The sequence below is a fragment of the Thunnus maccoyii genome, chromosome 7 (genome assembly GCF_910596095.1).
Source record: "Thunnus maccoyii chromosome 7, fThuMac1.1, whole genome shotgun sequence".
Taxonomy (NCBI): domain Eukaryota; kingdom Metazoa; phylum Chordata; class Actinopteri; order Scombriformes; family Scombridae; genus Thunnus; species Thunnus maccoyii.
In genome coordinates this window covers 16,301,126-16,318,515 of record NC_056539.1, presented here as the reverse complement: position 1 = coordinate 16,318,515, position 17,390 = coordinate 16,301,126, and the positions used below count along the sequence as shown (strand labels likewise).

The 17,390-nt window shown below is 39.6% G+C and overlaps 1 protein-coding gene across 2 annotated transcripts; it reads left to right on the top strand.

Annotated features, from left to right (window-relative positions):
* Positions 1 to 416: 416 nt before the first annotated feature.
* Positions 417 to 17,281, top strand: tnfaip8l1 (tumor necrosis factor, alpha-induced protein 8-like 1). Of its 2 annotated transcripts, none has more exons than XM_042417777.1 (3): positions 417 to 1,088; positions 13,638 to 13,917; positions 14,729 to 17,281. In XM_042417777.1, the coding sequence occupies exons 2-3, from the start codon at positions 13,646 to 13,648 to the stop codon at positions 15,015 to 15,017; spliced, it is 561 nt and encodes a 186-aa protein (XP_042273711.1). In that variant the 5' UTR covers positions 417 to 1,088; positions 13,638 to 13,645; the 3' UTR covers positions 15,018 to 17,281. The 2 variants fall into 2 exon arrangements, with proteins under 2 accessions (XP_042273711.1, XP_042273712.1); XM_042417778.1 differs by lacking the exon at positions 417 to 1,088 and adding an exon at positions 1,177 to 1,483.
* The last annotated feature ends 109 nt before the right edge of the window (positions 17,282 to 17,390 follow it).

Genomic DNA, 17,390 nt, shown 5'->3' with positions numbered 1-17,390 from the left:
TCACACACACACACAAAGAGAGAGAGAGAGAGAGAGAGAGAGAGAGAGAGAGAGAGAGAGAGAGAGAGAGAGAGAGAGTTGTGTTTCCATCACTTCAGAGGACATTGCATTGACTTACATTCATTTCCTGCAGATTTACCCCAAGCGTAACCACAATCACCACATTACTAACCATAACATTAACCCTAACCTTAACATAACCTTAACTTTAAACTAAGTCTTCACCATAAAATCAATGACTTACATTAAGGGAACTTTAACCATAAGGGAGGCGAGTCCCCACAACATGAGAAATACCTAGTACACACACACACACACACACACACACACACACACACACACACACACACACACACACACTAATATTAGTCTACGTGTCTGTTCCCATAACTACCTATATACACTTGTTTGTTTGACTCGTTACAACTGAAAATGCAAAAACATCAAGTGTACTTCATTAATGTGTAACTTAACAAGCCACTATATCATTTTGTCCATGACAGTAAAACTGCTCCCCACAGTTCCTGCTCATTGTTCCCTTAACACCGTTTCCTCTGGGAAATGTTCAGCCTTGGGACTGGGACTGGACGAGGATAATTACTGGAAACCCTAATGGGGGCAGGGGAATGTGCTGGCTGTAAATGCTCCTTTCTTTTGGCCTGATTGGGCTGGTCTACTGCCCTTGTTGCTCCTTCATTGGCTCAAGCCAACATCAATCTGTTCATTTCCAGGTCCCCCTCAAGTTTGAAACTTTTTTTTTTACGAGTAGGAATCGGGTTACAACAAACTCTTGTAACCGATCTCACAGCAGCCGAGAGAAGAGAAAAAAACACTCTTTCAATAATTTACACATCTGTGCTTGATACACGGTAACAGAACAAAAAAGAGGCGTCGAGCCGAGGACGTGTTTTTAACGCACAAACAACCGGAGACGCAACAAAAAACAAGCCAGAGAAACAAAAACATGCTGTAAAACAACTTTCGCTGCGTTGCCAGGATGAAGACTTGAGGAGGTTTTGACTGGAGAGATTAACTTGTCATCTTGTTGGCTGACCACTCCTGTGTCCCACTGAGCTCAGAGAAAAAAGGTGAGTTAACGGTTGGCCAGTTTCTAATGTAACGTCTCATCAACAAACAGTAACAGTTAAAAGCAACGGTCAACGTTTATGACGTTATCAGCGGCCTGTGGTTAAATCACTCTCGACTTAATTAGGCCGATAAAACTTAACTGCAGTCATGCTCGACTGACAAAAACGAACTTATTAAGACTTAATTTTGTTTGCTAGCGAGGTCACTTGGCTTTCTTTGACTTGCTGTATTTTTTAAAATAGGAAGTTGTTGAAAGTAACGGTCAGTTTCTTTTTTTCTAGCTTATCAGTTAGGACGTGACTCATATAGCATTTTGACATTATAGCTAGCTAGCAGCAACAACTGGCAGCAAAAATGATTTTCAGCTCATTATGAGTCATATGATATTAGTTTGGTGAGTATTTCTAATAATAAGATTGATTCATGTTTAGAGTTATTGATTTAATGTGATAGATATTGACAGGATGAGCTCAGAGTGTGTAGCAACTATCATGCGTTATATTAACACTAGAAGACTAAGAAAAGGGAGAAACAGTGTCATAGAGTGAGTTTTTGGATTTTAAAACGCATTAGCTTAGTTATTGATGACTAATGAGAAACTTTTCAGAATGGACTGCCTGCCATATTTGGTTTTACTGTATGTGAAACCAATGAATGGAAAATTGGATGGCTTGCCTGATGGCACGCCCTTGCATCAGTGTTATCCAAATATTACTAATTTAGTATTTATAGAACCAGATGCTCCAAATTTACCCACTCATGAACATTTTAGAACAACAGATAAGTCAGACTGTTTGGAGGACACCATCGAGAGAATATCCATATGTGGCCATGTAAGGCAATATTTCACAAAGACCTTATGTTTTGCACAAAAAAAACCTCCCATTCTGTATCATGTCACAGGAAATTAAGCAAACATAGAAGAAAAAGATCTCTTAAGGTTTATCCCAGCACCTTATATGCCTCCTTATAGTTCCACTGCGTGTCCTCACTAAGGGTACAGACATATGTTTTGCAAACATTGATATGTTTTGTAACACATCACCGTGTTTACATTGTAAAGCGTCTCTCCAGAACATGGCTTTGAGTGTGGATGAATAGCTTCACTGTGCAGCCAAGGCTCTGGCAGGTAGCAGCGCACATTATCATGCACAGCCTCAACAGACATGTCAAATGAATTATGGCCTTGGATTAGGACTTGGAGTTGCCGCTCCTCTTGCATTAGCTGTGTCAGTAGTGAAATGATTTGGCGTTCTTCTACCAACTGTGTTTCAGTTGCCTGGGCTTCCTTTGTGTCTTTGTTGTTGGCAGCAACAGCTGACAAGCAGTGAGCTGAGGCAGGGCCAAAATGAATATTGCAGAATAACCATAAGGCTTCATTTCAACATCTACTGTGCATATTGGCCAACATATGTAAAGATACAGGCTAAATAGCCTGTAACCTTGTCGATTTACCAATTAGTAGAGAATCACAACGTTAATCAGCAGCGATTTTGGTGATTGATTAGGCTAAGTAATTTTTCAAGCAAAAATGCCAGACATTACCTGCAGTAGTTCCAGCAGCTCAACTGTTAGTATTTGCTGCTTTTTGTTTATATAATTTTAATTTGCATACGTTTGGATTTTTGACTGTGATGGATACTTGGTAATTTGAAGGTGCCTCCTTGGGCTCTTTTGAAATTGATTGCCATTTTTTTATTTATTTTTTTTCTCTCCTGTAAATTGTGGTGGGCATTTATCCACACTGTTTTCTGATATTTTGTGGGCCAAATCAGTGGTTCCTAACCGTTTTGGTCCTCTCAAAGAGGAGCAATGTCTTCATTGTAAATTTAATATCTTTTGGTTTTGAACTATTCGTTGGACAAAACAAGCAAGCTGAAGGTGCCACTTTGAGATTTAAGAAATAGTTCTGGCCATTTTTTTTGTATTTTCTGAGATTTTGTAATATAAAAAGATTCAATTGTTAATCTGTATCGTAATTGATGTGAATCAATGAATAATCAAATTGGTGTCCACTTCCTTGAACTGCATGGAAATATATTGAAAGTGGAACACAATACAATACAAGTACAATTATAGTCCATTTATTTTAGATTTCATCCATGACTGATTTTAATGAGTATTTGCTTTTCATCATTAATCATAGCTTTGTGCTTCACAACAACTTCATCATTGTTTTGGGACAATATGAATGTGAGAGACAATAAATAATAATATACAATAATTAGCCAGCAGGTCTAGGCAGAAGCTGGTGAGCCTCATTCATGTGTATTTCAGCGTAACTGTACCTGTGAAGATCCCCTCCTCCGTGTGTCTTTTAGAACAAGACAATATAATGGCGTTGCCAGACATTCTCCATGCAGTGTTATTAAGGGCAGAGCTTGAAATTGCAGCAGTAATGCTAGAGACACTGTTGTTCCTGCTGAGGAGAATCCATGGTAACTCATTGACGAGACAAGAGAGGTGTTTGACCTGCTTTTACTAGGCTGCAAAGTTCATCCGAGCACGCAGGTGGCCTCCAGTTTCCCTGGAAACCTGAAACACTTCGAGCATGCGGCCTTGTCTGAAAGAGCGGAGCTGCATGACCTGCAAATATTATGGCATTGTTTGAAACAGAGACAGAGTGAGAGATGGCGGTATCTTGCCAGTAGACAGAGTAGACTGGATTCATTTGAGATCCCTCTCAAGTCATCTATTAGTCACAGTCATGTCTTCTCATATTGGTCCCTCTCTGTTCTCGCTGATCTCCATCCCCGCTGTTCTTACAGCCAAGCACACTGGTATTTGCCACTCCATTAACATACAAAGTTAACAAATTACACTCTCTGGGCTTGAGGTGAGGAAAATTAGTCATAATGTGCCCTGCTCTTATGGTGGCCTTAATTAAAATGTCATTGGCCCAGACATCAGTCATAGCTCAAGCACCCGTTAGCACCTTGATTATATCTTGAATTATTCGCAGTGCTGTTAAGATACTAATTATATTGTAAATAATATGTTATTAAAACTTGCACACGGCAGTCAAAGTTCAGTCACGTGAGAGTGGACTGGTGTTTTTTAATCTCTATTATTCTTATGTGTAAAGCCAAATCTACTCAGTTGTAACAAACAACTACCCACTTATGAATTTTAATGCGAGAACAAATGTTGTCAGTGAGTGTTGTGTTGGCCCTCGGGCAGCGCAGCAGTGATGTAGCTGCTGTATTCCCAGCCTTATTATACATGCGCAACACTGACTGATGTTCCTAAATTAAGGCCATCATCTCGCCGCCACTGTCTTTTACTGTACGTGCTTGTAGTCCGCTCTGAGCGAAAGGCACTGATTGCCTCCTTTCTCAGCAGATCTGCACAAGCCTTCACAGATGATGACTGTGTGGGAAGATGAGAAGGCGACAGCACATTACCATCATACATACTGCATTCAAAGCAAAGCATGCATGTAGTGTCCCCCCCACCCGCTGTATATTACTTGCTTGCATTTGCTTTGGGCACGATTTATGAATCTCATGTCAGAGCCACCGTACCAGATGACTATGTGAACATTGAAACCATCACATAATCACACGTCTGCCATATACAATTGTTCCCAGCGCAGGCTCTCTTATTAGCAGTCAGCACCTCCTCTGTTATGCAACATCTCAAGAGAAGGAGTGAGACAAACACTACAAAAGTTGATGAAAGATGAAATCGCAGCGTTGACTTGAAATCCTGCTGTTGATTTCCCTTACAGCGGAGTGGCTCCAGTCGTACAGCTCATTGGAGTGGTTACTTGTCCTCTCTGAACACAAAGCACGGATGTACCTTATATAACTGCCAGGATTGTCTATTGTTTCTCAAAGTGGAGACGGATTATATCACACAGCTGGGGAGAATTTGTGGAGAAAGAAGTTTTCTTATTCAAGATTTCCTGATTAGACGGCATTTTAACGACATCCGTAATGCTTCTGGTTATGATCAAGAAGCTTGCTCTCAGGGGTCCATAGTTCTCTTGTCTTTTTATGGCTGCAACTAAAGATTATTTTCTCAATTTAATTGATTGATTACTTGTCAGAAAAAGTGATAAGCCGTGTGTGACGTCTTGACATAGCTTGTTTTGTCCAACCAACAGCCCCAAATCCAAATTTATTCAGTTTACATACACATAAGATCAAAAAAAGCAGGAAACCCCCATAACTGAGTGTCTGGAAATGGAGAATATTCTGCAATTACACATGAAAAATTATTGATTATCAAAATAGTTGCTGATAAACTTTCTGTCAATGGACTAATAGATTATATCTAGTAATTGTTTCCGTTCTAAAATTTTCTCTAGCGACTATTCAGTGTACAGAGACTTTAGTTCTATCTTCATCTAATGTTGCATGGCCTTGGAAAAGGTAGAATAGTAATCCAGTAGACTCCCCCTGTTCACATGGTGGCTGTTTTTTATTTACATTTTGCTCGTGGGAGTTCTACCAAAAGGCAGCAAAGCAAATACAATATGTACAGAGAGTGAACACAGTGCAGCAACATCCCATCCAGGTCTACAGTTCTGCAATAAATTATACTTTTATGATGCTTATTATGTGTAGTTTTTGTTGGCACTGTGTCACAGAGGTGTTGATTCAACACTGTATGTTATTGCTCAACTGTATTGAGAAGTGTTTATAGTATTTTGCCTCCCACATAAGTGGTGGATTATTATGCAGCCCATCACAATATGGCTACAACTCCTGGTATAAAAGTTATCATCATCTTGAATAGCACAGAAACAATTGTTAAACAATAGAAACATAATCAACAACTACAGCATTGTGATAATTTACTCATCTTGTAAGTCGTTTTTAAAGCACAAATAACAAACAGTGTCTGGTTCCAGCTTCACGTTGTGAGGATTTTCTACTTTCCTTTGTCTTTTGTGATCGTATACTGAATATCTTTCGGGTTTGGAGTCCTGCTCCAATAATACAAGCTATTTAAAGATATCCCCCTGGGCTCTGGGAAATTGTGATGACATTTTGAGATCAAACGATTAATGAAGAAAAAACTTGAATCAACAATAGTCTGACAGTGTCGCACAAAATGGAACATTATAAGCTTCACAGTGGCAGTTTTTATTGTACAGCTCTTGTGCAGGGTTGCATGAAAGGCTGCAGATGTTGCTGCGTCTGTATTGGTCCGTCTCTTTCAGGCACTTTTCAAAATGTGCATTTAATTGATTTAGAGCTTAAACGATAAATTGATTAATGCCAAAAAAGTTGGCAACAGTTTCTTACTTTGATGTGAATATACAGGTACTAAACTGAATATCTTCAGGTTTTTTCGACTGTTTGTCAGACAAAACAAACTGTGCTGGACATTCCTCACTATTTTTTGACTTTTAATAGACCAAACAATCAATTAATTTAGAAAACAATCAACATTAAAATATTAAGTGCAGCCCTAAATTCTGTTTGTACTACTTGTATCTGTTTGCGTTTTGACCTGTTTGAAGCTTTTAAGAGTTTCTATTTATGATATTTTGTGTTAATTGGACAGTTGAAAGCAGCAGGAAACAGCAGGCGAGAGGAGAACGAGTGGAGGGAACATATGGTAAAGGTCATTGGCCAGACTCAAACCGGGCACGTTTCAGATCGATGTTATGAGTCTTACACCACTGGGTCACCAAGATACTTAAATGTTTATGCTTTAGAAAAAATGCAGGATTAAGAACACCAAGAAAGAACCTTTTTGTTTTTGCTAAAACCGGAAAAAATGATTTAAACTTCTGTATCTCACAGCAATGAAAAAATGAAAAGCAGAAAAAGGTTACTGTCAAATATCAGAGACATTTTTTGCAATGATCCATCAAATATGCACAATACTTTCATGAAATAGATATGTAATGGAGGCAGGATGTTTTACAGTTTAACAATAAACTTTTATTGTCCAAAATGACATCAGTCCACTGAAACAGTAAACTTCACATGGAATTTAATCATTAGAAATAACTATAAATAAAAAAAACACAAATAGAAATATATATATATATATATATATATATATATATATATATATATATATATATATATATATATATATATATATATATATATATATATATATATTCAACGTGAATTAAGAAAAAGGATCAAATATACATAAAATGCTGTTTAAATATTGGCGAATATCGGATAACATATATGCCAGTACCAATATATCTGGGATAGGCCAATTTCGGCCAAAAGTATCTCCAGCTCTAATCTTGTATGAATGTCTATTCAGAGAGTTAAAGCAGTAAATCCCTACAAACACAGAGCTCTTCTCAGTAATCACTTCTATCCCATAGCAGTGAAGATTTTCTCTGCTGATGGAGTCATCTCTTTCAGGGTCACAGTGCCCCCGTCCATGTGACTAGTGATCCCTGAAGAGCATGAAAGTCGTGACATTTTCTGCTGCCATCAACCAATCACTTGTGCGATGAAGTGTCATGGAAAGTTCTACAGTGTCTGCCAAAGCTTTTTTAGCAACTTGTGGTGGCCAAGTACTATAAAGAAACATTCTTTATTGGTTTTCTCTTTATTATGACTGTTACCAGTATCCACCAAGACGTCTAGATCGGCAGCAGCTATTAGAGTGATGATATTTTGGATGTTGCAGCCTCCTCTTCCTCATGAGGCGTGACATCATGGGTTGGAGGGGGTGGAAGCTACAGGTGTATCCAATTTCTGGCCCTGTCTCACCTGTAACACCTCACCTTTGGTTTAACTGACGATTGAGTACAGTCAATACAGAGGATGTATGTTAGATTCTGCTTAATAAAAGCAATGCTGCGCTCACGTTGTGTTAGATTTACATTAAATATGAGCAGCAAAAAAGCAAAAAATGTTCATGTGAAGTAGCATGTGTGGAATTTTCTTTGTGGTCTCCAGTAAATATCTCCCTTTTGGCCAGTGTTATCGTCCTTTTTGGCTTTTTTGGCCACTGTTACACAATGTATGTATTAGCAAGTAGGTCATCATGTGACAAATGCTGCAGCGAGGCCACCAATGAAACAATTCAATCAATCGACATCAAAGTAAGCATCAAGGAATTGTTTAAGCTATTTATCAAATGGAAAAACCCAAACAGTCACTGTTTCCAGCTTCTCAAATATGATTTTTTTTTTTTTTATCTTTTCTTTGTTTAATTTTATTGTCTTTAAGTTTTAGACTGTAGGTTGGAGGAAAAAAAGCTATTTGAAGACATCTCCTTAATCACAGTTTACAGTCTTAGTTTGAACACGAATTGCAAAAAGTTCAACCCAAGAGTGACTTTTCCTTTTCAGACAGTTTTTTTAAAGGAGTTACGATTAAATAATCAAGTATTTCCCAAGAAAAAAATAGATTTTGTTTCTTTCTTTTCCCTTTAATTATTTGGTGACCCCTCAAAGGCACTCCATCCACAGGTTTGGAACCACTGGGGTAAACTATTAGGTATTAGGGCTGCGACTAACAGATACTTTCATTATTGATTAATCTGCCGATTGTTTTTGTCATCAGTTGATCAATGGTAAATAAAATGTCGAAATAGTGAAAAATGGCCATCACAGTTTCCCTTAAGTTGGAGGTGACTTCTTCAAATGTCCTGTTTTGTCCCACAAATACTTCAAAACACACACAAACACAGTTTATTATCACACACAATGAGAGAAAAGCAGCAAATCCTCACAGTCGAGAAGCTGGAACCGGAGAATATTTAATGAAAAAGAAAGACTAGGACAGCACTCTAAAATGAGTTTTTAATTGCTACAGTTGTGGCAATTAAAAAGTTTTTAATTGCTACAATTGTGGCAATTAAAAAGTCAATTGGAGTACTGTCCTAGTCTTTCTTTTTCATCATCAACTATTTTAAGGATCCAGCACCCATTTTTCATGGTATTATTGTTAATTGAGTGTGTTGTATCTTATTTAGAGAATATTTACCATTTTTGCTACAAAAATAATGCAAAATGATTGATTGTCAACATAGTTGCAATAGTTGATTATTAATTGAGTTGCCTCTAAGTTGTAGCAACAAGATGTACAAATTTTCACCTTTATTCACTGTAAGTCTCAAAGGGCTTCACAACAGCCACATTATGGCAGCGCTAAATGAAAACCACAGCCGGTAGTTGTCATCCCACTCTTTTCCCAAATGAACTGGGAAAAGCTTTTGGCCCAAGTGTCACCAATGCAGTTTTACTTGTCTGGAAACTCAAAGAGGCAGAGCACATTAAACCCAGATAATAAAGGGCCTATCCAGCTTCATCCGACCCAACTTTAATAATGAGGACTAGAGAGGACAGTAAGGTTATATCTTCATCATCACGGCCTCTTTTTACCTCGATCCCTCAGCCAGGCTGTCACACCGCCGTGATGGGGCTGTCTACACCTGCAGGAGGGTGAGTCTCTGAGCACATTACCCAGGCTCCCTCACTGTCATGAGACATCCATCCACCGCTGGGTAGGGTCGGGTTTCATTTCCATGAGTCATGTTTGCTGAGCTTTTCAACTACACGTCTTTGTGAGTGAATGTGCTTGTTCTGAGCGAGCTGATGATTTTGTGGCTTGTTTAACTGTCATAATTACGCTGAGGAGCTGTTGGCTGCCGCAATCCGTCTTTGTTTTTCATTTCATTTTTCATCCGCTCAGCAAGCCAGACCTGTCAGTAATGTGTATATGTGTGTGTGTGCGAGTGTGCAGATGTTTGTTTGCGTGCAACGATGACTCTGGCTTGTATATTTTGCTGTAACACTCTGCAACGTTGTTGCTGTCATGTCTCGTTCTGCCTTAAATCCGTGAAAATTTTTTGCCTCTATAAATTCTGTGGAGACGCTGTGTCAGGGTTGGCCAGGCTGTCCCTGGGCACCGGACTTCACAGGCCATTTAGATTTGGCAGTAGCCACTCTCATGCTGCAAAGTCACCAGAAAAAAAGGAATCCTTGATCGAGAACCTTTTCATCATACTGAGCACTTGTCCCATGAGGACTGTTTTTTTTTTTTTTCATGAAACCTTTAGTTTTCTCGCCATGGGGGAAAGAGAGGGGGAAGCGAGAGCCACAGTGAGAATCTTCCTCCATCCGTAAGATGAGAGTGCCACGGGTCTGTTATGTGACTCTTCAGCTTTGAGTGAAAGCTCACAGAGACAGTCCTATGCTCCATCTCATTTTGAAGTGTTTGTATGTATGGGTATAAAAAGACAAAACACTCCTCTCTCTCTCATTCTTTTTCCTCTTTTGCTTTTTTTCTGTTCATCGATAGGCTACGCAGAGTTGACAGCTGTGATGGCTCCAGTGCCCGATGAGAGTGGAATTTAATGAGCACTGTGAAGTCACCCTTCAATCTCAGAGAGAGGCTGTTTTTCCTAATGTGCCCATTATCCGTTTGCAATTTTCCAAAGTCTTATACATCCGTTCAACAAGGGGCACGGAGAGGAAGAGAGGGAGGTGAATGCAGACTTACTCTAAGTGTTGCGATGAGTGATTCTCCTCTTGAGGCTTGACCGTTTTGATTAGAGGGTGACAGTAGGACTAAGTGTTTTCAGCAGGCCGCTCTCATAAACATAAAGATCTCAAGCTCTGTTGTTTTTTTTTTTCTCAGTCTGATCATTAGTAGCTGTGTCAATGTGTTTTTATGCACATTTTGAAGTATCACATTAGTAAAGGTTGAAGGAAACGGCAAAATTTGAAAAAATGTCCTCAATTTTGCAAAAAGGTTTTGACGCTTGCTTGAGCCTTTTTTCGAAAAAACAGTTAATGTGGCAAGTATGATGGCAACACTTTTGTTGAATGAGTTCTGACGCCTTGAACATTTAACTCAAATCAGCTATTTCAGCTGTCGGCGTCTTCCCAGACATTCCCAGAACGCGTGAAAACATGACTGGTAGTAGCAACTAAACAACCAGTACTAGCTGACATGAAAGAACAATTACAACTTGCCCAAATGAAATTAATTCCTGAAGACCTCGATCCGTTTTTCTCTCGTAGATGGCCAAGGCGATTGTTTTGTTTTTGTTTTGTTTTTTTCTGGTTCGCAACCAGAAAAAAAACATTTCTTCTACCGTATTTATTACAGTCATGCGTAACGTAGCCTATACCGCCATCTTCTAATTAAAGTTTTTTTTAGTTTTTTTTACGACATTTAAAAAGTTCGCTTAAAATTTGCTTGACAGATAGATGGAAACACAGCTACTGTCTCTCCTTGTTATCTGTTTCACACACATTGCATCAGAGCAGGATTTTCTGTAACAAGTGCAGCTGGGCAAATTTAGAGTTACGATCACGATGGTGAAACGGTCGATGGGGATCTGCCATTGATCCTTGATCAGCACAGCGAGAGGCCTGATTAAACGTCCAGCACCTGCAAAGAGAGAGAGAGAGAGAGAGTGAACTAGATTCAGCATGAGACAATATATAAATGACCTCTCATTCAACACCTACGTTTCCCAAATGTTTGAGGATTGATATGTAACACCAACGGCCCTTTTGTCTCTATCTCTCTGCGTCTGTCTTTGCTCTCGCTCTCTCTTCATGTGTCTCCTCCCTGGGAAGCATCCTGCTGACACTCTCTCTAAGGAGTCTTATTGATATTCTTGGAGAGGCATTGCAGTGAGAGAGAGAGAGGAATGAAAGTCACACTGTAGCAGCAGTCGCACTGCCTTCTAGTACCAACAACGGTAAAAAAAAAAATCACAAGTCACCCAGCAGGGATGTGTCACCGTTCATTTTGTCTGCTGCTCTAATAGCACCTCTCTTGGATTTGTATTATTCTCCAGCACGTTGAACAGGCAACTTGCCAATCACACAGATTTTCAGGCTATTGTATAAAGATGAATCCCCTGTTGTGATGTGAATAGGACACTTTGCTTAAATATAATTGTTTTGTTTTCATTGCGGCTGTCACCTATTAGGCTACATTTAGCATATCAGAGACAGTGAGATGTATCAAGGAAATAAGATCTGACTGTTACGCCTGTTTCTTATGTATTTTCTTTCCCTGAGGTGCAGAAGTGTTTCACTTATTTGCTTGATTCTGAGACATCTTCGCAGTGACGCTGGGTTTTGTTTTTCAACACTAGTGCTGATTTAATTCTTGACATTATTCGATACCTTACTTTGAAAGATGTAACCATGTTTTCTTTGGAATGAATCTGTAACTATTTCAATTTTTGTCATTTCACAAGCAAAAAAACCTTCATCTGAAGATGTGCTGCTTTTCTCTGTTTTATTGTTAACTGAATATCTTTGTGTTTTGGACTGTTGTTCAGACAGAATCAGACATTTTAAGATGTCACCTTGGTCTCTGGGAAATAATATCACACATTTTTTGCAAATTTTTGATATTTTGTAAATGAAACACAAAAAAACCCCCAAAAATCAGAAAAAATAATCTGCAGGTTAATCTGAAATTAGCTAGAAATATCTTGTAAAGTGTGAGGTTTTTGATGTTTTTCTCTGTTTTGTATTATTGTGGATCTTTGGTTCTGGGCCTTATAATCAGTATTAATTAAAATAATGGGTCATTGCAGCCCTATTTCAGGATTCCTAAAATGAAGTTAAGGGAGGTTCAAAATATAACAAAAACATTTTTTGTAAGAATAAATGTTTGAAAATTGTTGCCATCTCTTGTCAAAGTTAAACTTGTAATACAGTTGCTCCCTCCTTCACCCTTATTCATTCTTCTTGCGCTGGAATAGGAACGCACTTGTGGAAACCAACTTTTTCTTTGCCCGTTAACTCTCGTGTACTTGATGTTATCCTTGGAGAAATGTGAATCTCAGAGAGGGAGTGCACAGGAAAATAGATTGGTTTTATTTTTTTCGAAAACAGGATATACAAACCTGAAGAAGTGACCCGCATTGAGACGCGGGCGCTGAAATGATGTGGCGTGCTGTGGACCTGCCTCATTTGATTGGGGAGATGGGAGGGAATGTGGAAGCTGGCAGCCTCACTGACCCCCACTATTTATGAGTCTCTGTCATAGACGCAACCCTTCACTGAGTCACCGTGCTTCGACACACAATCCATCCACACACACAAACACACAGCAGCAGCGTCATACATAAATCAAGCAACACGTGTGCAGTGAATGAGTTGGCACTCTCGCTTTAACACACACATACACACCTTGTTCTTGAAATGCACTCAACAGATGAGACGTCCAGATTACATTGTCTGCTTTGCTTGGTCGTGCTGTAGCCGACTTCACTCCTACATGGATAATGAAACGTTCTTCTCTATGTGGTAGGATACGAGCCGCAGGGTTGCTGCGACTAATTTGACAGCTGCCACTGCTCATTATGTGATAAAGGGGACAGTTCTTGGCCCTGCAGTTTAAACAGTATTAGTGTAGATGTTATTTTCAATAACCTCACACAGTGCAGGCTGTCAGTGCAACATGAGAAAGTCTAAGCTGATATCTAAGGACGAGTTCTTGTCTGTTCATTTCTGTGTGTATATTAGTTTTAGAAACCAAACATGTTTTCAATCGTTATGTTATGAAAAACCATCTAACTAAACTGTTTTCTTTTCTTTGCTCTTTTTTTCTCCGCATCTGTTTTTTTTTTCCTAGACTCGACTATGGACTCCTTCAGCACTAAGAGCTTAGCCCTGCAGGCGCAGAAGAAGCTGATGAGCAAGATGGCCACCAAGAGCATGGCCAACCTCTTCATTGACGACACCAGCAGCGAAGTGCTGGACGAGCTGTACCGCGTCACTAAGGAGTACACCCGCAACCGCAAAGAGTCGCAGAAGATCATCAAGAACCTGATCAAGATGGTGGTGAAGCTGGGAGTGCTCTACAGGAACAACCAGTTCAGCAGTGAGGAGCTGATCCTGGTGGAGACCTTCAGGTGGGCAGAAAGAATCATTAAAGGACATTTTGGGCTGCAACAATTAGTTGATGAATTGATTAGTCGAGCATCAGAATATTAATTGGCAATAATTTTGATAACTGGTTCATTGTTTTTAATCACTTTTTAGGAAAAAAATGTAAATACTCTGCTTAGTCTTGTTACATTTCTGTTTGTGTGCAGATTAAATGAGCGCTACTTTGTGATTCAGAGGTTTTGGAAGGTGGATTTTTTTAACTTCCTGCCTCCTGGCTCTTGCTCAGGAATTTTATCAATCTTCTCATCTAACTCTCAGAGGGAAGCCTAATAAATTGTTTTTTTACTTTATTTATTTTTAAGGGGTTTAAATGAAAAGGTTTTCAGACATTCATTTAAAATATATTAAATTGTATGTCAGAAGGTGACAAACTTTGAGAAGCAACAGTCAGTGAATCCTGATTGAAAGCTTCACGTAGGAGGAACTGCAGCTCAAGTACATTTCTGTGTGCTGATGGAGGCAAATTAAGGAAATTGAGTTTTACATAAGTTTATTTTCCACTAAAATAGTAAAACTCTGCTTGGAGGCATGTGAAACTGACATAAGTGCACAGTGTGGAGAATGGTGATTATATTAGCATGGAGATGTATCGCTGCGAAGGACCATACTATAACAGATACAGGGACGGTGGGGGGGGGGAGCAGTGAAACTTCTCCAGAAAAAAAAAAATCACAAGACAGCAGTTTCTATTTTTACCCAACAGATTTCACTTTGCTTCTGCTGCTGCAGTCAGAATTAGAAACTGACAGCCTCTCCTTTCATTCTGTCTCACAGGAAGAAAGTCCACACTCTGGCCATGACGGCGGTCAGCTTCCACCAGATCGAGTTCACCTTTGACCGCCGGGTCATGAGCGCCATTTTGAACGAGTGCCGCGAACTGCTGCACCAGGCCATCAAACGCCACCTGACAGCCAAAAGCCACTCGCGCGTCAACCACGTCTTCAATCACTTCGCCGACTGTGACTTCCTGGCGGCTCTCTACGGGCCCTCGGAAGTTTATCGTGCTCACCTGCAGAGGATCTGTAACGGCGTCAACAAGATGCTCGACGAGGGGAACCTCTGACCTCTGTTGGCCTCGTCAACAGGGACCTTTACCTCCAGTCACCCCTCATGTATCATCTTGCAGAATATCTTTTTTTTTTTTTATAGGTGACAATCATGAACATTTCTTTTCATTTGTTGGTTTGTGTTTGTGTGTGCTGTTCAAACATTACTGTAACACTGAAATTCTCTTGGCTAGTTAGTCCAAAGTCTGTTTCCTCTCAAATTTTTTTTTTTTTCTTATTTCACAGAAAACAAAACCCAGCAGATGTTTTTTAAATGAATGTAAAACTTCATGCTCTTATCAGTATATTCAGAGGTAGGAGCCTTGACAACTGTGCCTTGAAAAAAAAACACATTTTTATCTTCATTCCAAGGGCACAATGCTCGCTCTCTCACTTAGTCATAAAGACATGAATCCAGGCACAGGCCTTCAGTTATATCTCTGTGAGGTGCCTCTAATGGACGAAAATGGTTTTGGGAGTAACAGGAGAGGAAAGAAAGTGAATTTCTGACTCTTTTTAATACCCAAGGACATAAAGAAGTGATTTTTTTTGTTTGTTTCTTTTCTAAAAGTGGTATTGCACTCAATCCTGAACAAGCGCTGTACTGTACTTTCCTGCAATAGTGAAACCATGTGAAGCACAACAGTAATCCTGCTTAGCTAGCATTTACAGATCTCACCATCATGCACTGAACTCCACTTTGTAGAGAGGCCAGGCTTTTGTTTAAGGAAACTATAAACCCAGTTCTGCTTTTAATAGTGTGGTTTATAGCCACCACAACAAAGATAAAGTATTTGGGTCACAGGGGGACCATAAACATGCAGGAATTTGATTGTGCTGTGCATTGTCTCTGCACTGACTCAAATGTCTCACTGGCTGCAAGCTCGTGTGCTTTTAAAAGCGCTCGTAGAAAAACTTCAACTTTCTGTCTATAAATGTCATAATCACAGCATGGGAGCGGTACAGTGTAGCACCAGGTGCAAAGGTTGCTCTGGCATTTTATCAGAGGGGAATAAAGCCAGAGAAGCGGGCAAACTAGTAGTCATAATAGATGTTGGGAGTTCAGTGTCAGCTGTGTTACAGATTTAGCGGTGGTGCCTCCAGTCTATCCAAAAAGCACTAAAACTCCAGTTTGAATTCTGACAGATCTGAACTAAAAAGACTCCCCTTGAGCAGCCAGATGAAAGGCTGGACGAAAAGCTGCAGCCCCATGTCTATGAAAAAGGCCAGGCAGGGTGTAGAGATTAGAGCAGAGACAAACACAGTACCTGATTGTACTCTCCCACTGCAATTATAGCTCCCAGCTCTGGGGTGGTATAATGGCCCAAAGCCTGCCTCCATCGAGCAGCTACTCCATTTCACCGCACAGCAGCCTCATGCAATGTGATGGAGATAACCATCTCCGTTTGCGGGATTCAAGTCCTTTTTAATGGAGTGAAAGATGTTCTGTTTCTTCCTTATAAAGGAGCGTATGAATAGTTACTACTATCCTCACATAATAGCCATCTTTCTTTTTTTTTTTTGTCTGTGTTTTTGTATCACTGAGCCTGTCTGGGAGATTGTTTTGTGCTGCGGCCTCATTTTGTATTCTGTGTGAGTGAGTGAGTGAGTGTGTGTGCGCGCGTGTGTGTGTTTGTGTTTGTGTGCGTATCTGTGAGAGAATTGGAAATTGAGCCGTATAATAAGCGCTGTGCTTTTCCAGATAGGATTGCTGAAACTTTAACTTCATCCACAGCAGCTCTGCCAAAGACAAGAAGTCTGATGTTACTCAAAATGCAGCCTTTTTTCCCAGAGAAACATTTCAGAAAACCGTATGCACTTGATAACTAATAAATAACCCTGATAATGATGAAGACAAAGGTGGTGGCTGTTGTGGGTTCAGTCCTTTTTCTTTTTTTCTTTTTTTTTTTTTATTAATTCACCTGAGTATATTCTCGTTTGTTAGACCCATTTTGTTCTGACTTGGGAGGCTATAAAAGCGAATCCTTTTATAGCCTGAGCAGTTGACTTTAATTATCTTTAGATGCCTTTTTCTCCACTCCCCTCACATCTCAGGGTTCTCCCTCAGTTTAAAATCCATGTAAGATAGAAAGATTAGGAACCTTTGCAACAGCCCCGCTTATTTTACTAAAGCTCTCAATGACGCATTCTTCTCTTGTTGCCTTTTCACTCTTGTGAATTGTGAAATGTTTTTATTTTCACTTGTGTACATATGATTATTTTTGTGTCTCTGTATTGTATCCAGGCACAATGTAATACAATTTACTTTTTTAAAAGAATACATACTTCTTGTCTTTTTTTTTTCCTCCTCCCCAAACAAGTGTCTTCCCATCAGTATGTTGGAATTTTTCCTGCCAGATCAGGGGGGTTAATCTGACCAAGTCTGACCT

Bases quoted from the DNA above. Each gene is read 5' to 3' on its own strand.
- tnfaip8l1 (XM_042417777.1), top strand. From the start codon at position 13,646: ATGGACTCCTTCAGCACTAAGAGCTTAGCCCTGCAGGCGCAGAAGAAG. The intron at 13,918-14,728 runs GTGGGCAGAAAG...TCTGTCTCACAG, and splicing joins ATCCTGGTGGAGACCTTCAG to GAAGAAAGTCCACACTCTGG.